The 2,382-nt window shown below is 41.3% G+C and overlaps 1 protein-coding gene across 1 annotated transcript; it reads right to left on the reverse strand.

Moving 5' to 3' along the window:
- Nucleotides 1–272: 272 nt before the first annotated feature.
- Nucleotides 273–1,567, reverse strand: LOC137653693 (actin-2, muscle-specific-like). The gene has a single exon (XM_068387270.1). It carries the CDS (start codon nucleotides 1,538–1,540, stop codon nucleotides 407–409), a length of 1,134 nt encoding a protein of 377 aa, XP_068243371.1. The 5' UTR covers nucleotides 1,541–1,567; the 3' UTR covers nucleotides 273–406.
- Between the last annotated feature and the right edge of the window lie 815 nt (nucleotides 1,568–2,382).

A 2,382-nucleotide genomic window follows, 5' to 3' on the forward strand; every position in this document is an offset into this window, starting at 1 on the left:
GTATTTCTTTCCTGAAACTGTGGTCATTATGTTACTATTGATTCTATATTGTTAATATGGTACTGTAGGCTATATAGTAGCCCATGATATACTGTAGTACTTAATCCACTAATGCCTTTTCTTTCTTTTCTGTGCTTTTGTACATCGTGTGAACTATGAAAACCGTCTGTTTATTGAAGTTAGATATGTTGACTAAGGGCCAACAGCCCGAAGAACAAGTATTTGCTCTACAATCTTATCTTATTTAAAAGTTAAGACATTTTTAGTTATTTTTGGGTTAATAAACTAAGTTTAAGAAAATATCGATTTATTAAAATTCATTTTCATAAATCCATACAAATACTCAAACCCTGTTTTCCGGTTGATTGAAGGTGGGCATATGATAATATACAGATATTAAAAATGATTAGAAGCACTTGCGGTGGACGATGCCAGGGCCAGATTCATCATACTCCTCCTTGGTGACCCACAAGTTCTGGAAGGTGGACAAAGAACCAAGGATAGAACCACCGATCCAAACAGAGTACTTCCTCTCAGGAGGAGCAATGATTTTCACCTTGATGGTGGATGGAGAAAGACCAGTGATTTCCTTCTGCATCCTGTCAGCAATACCAGCATACATGGTAGTACCGCCAGACATGACGATGTTGGCCAAAAGGTCCTTCCTGATGTCAATGTCGCACCTCATGATGGAGTTGTGGACAACTTCGTGAACACCAGCAGATTCCATGCCCAGGAAGGAAGGCTGGAACAGGGACTCGGGAGCGCGGAAACGCTCGTTGCCGATGGTAATGACCTGACCGTCAGGAAGTTCGTAGGACTTGTCAATGGAAGATGAAGCTGCAGCAGTGTTCATCTCACCCTCAAAGTCCAGGGCAATGTAGCAAAGCTTTTCCTTGATGTCACGGACGATTTCACGCTCAGCAGTGGTGGTGAAGGAGTAGCCACGCTCAGTCATGATCTTCATCAAGTAGTTGGTGATGTCACGACCAGCCAAGTCCAGACGGAGGATGGCGTGGGGAAGAGCGAAACCTTCATAGACGGGCACCATGTGGGAGACACCATCACCAGAGTCGCAAACCTCACCAGTGGTACGACCAGAGGCGTAGAGGGAGAGCACAGCCTGGATGCAGACGTACATGGCGGGCATGTTGAAGGACTCGAACATGATCTGAGTCATCTTTTCACGGTTGGCCTTGGGGTTGAGGGGAGCCTCAGTGAGCATTGTTGGGGACTCCTCAGGGGCAACACGGAGCTCATTGTAGAAGGTGTGGTACCAGACCTTCTCCATGTCGTCCCAGTTGGTGATGATACCATGTTCGATGGGGTACTTCAAGGTAAGGATACCTCTCTTGCTCTGGGCCTCATCACCGACGTAGGCGTCCTTCTGACCCATACCGACCATCACACCCTGGTGACGGGCACGGCCGACGATGGAGGGGAAGACAGCTCTGGGAGCGTCATCACCGGCAAAGCCAGCCTTGACAAGACCGGAGCCATTGTCGCAGATGAGGGTCGCTGCCTCTTCGTCGTCACACATGGTGGAGGTTGATTATGGTATTTCAAGCTAGCCTGGAATATAGAAGGGTACAAATTAGACATTATCCAGTCTCTCTCTCTCTCTCTCTCTCTCTCTCTCTCTCTCTCTCTCTCTCTCTCTCTCTCTCTTCTTATTTATTGTCAAAAAGCCAGCCAAATATTCTTATGATTTAATTTGATACTTTTAACATTATGTTAAAGTCTTGTTAAGCGCTTTTAGGTGTTGATAGATTACCAAAATGGGCGCTTGCCCCTCTTCAGTTACTTATTTTGATATATAGCAATGTATATAATTGTTATGTGCAGTATCACATCTAATGCCCATCTTATTTAAGGTAATTTAATAACTTATGTCAAAGATAATGTAATAATTCCGGTGAATATTCAAGTGGCGACATGATAAAGATATTTCATTTCTTCTGAGTTAAATTGTTTTTTTTTCATCTAGTATACTGTATATTGTAGATTTTATTTAGTCATTTTATAATGCACTATATGGGTCATTCGTGTTATAAAATTTCTTCATGTTTATATTAAGAATAATAGACACAGAATCAAAGTAAGAAAAAGATATTTATCGTTCGTAAAGAAAAAATATTACTTCGCGTTAAAATGAAAAGATTTCCTTTATTGTGATCTATTTGAAAAATTACAACTCTTTAATAAGCAGTATAATTTTTATTCAGGCCTTACTAATATCTTCGATTGGAGGCTAGTTATCATTCATCAAGTATAATTTAGAAATGAGAGAAAATTAGTCGCTTAAAACGCTATAAATTGTGGGGAAATTCATTTGCATTATGCTCATCTGTCTTAAAAGACTGATGAGCATAATACAAATGA

Source organism: Palaemon carinicauda, chromosome 14 (assembly GCF_036898095.1).
Source record: "Palaemon carinicauda isolate YSFRI2023 chromosome 14, ASM3689809v2, whole genome shotgun sequence".
Classification (NCBI taxonomy): domain Eukaryota; kingdom Metazoa; phylum Arthropoda; class Malacostraca; order Decapoda; family Palaemonidae; genus Palaemon; species Palaemon carinicauda.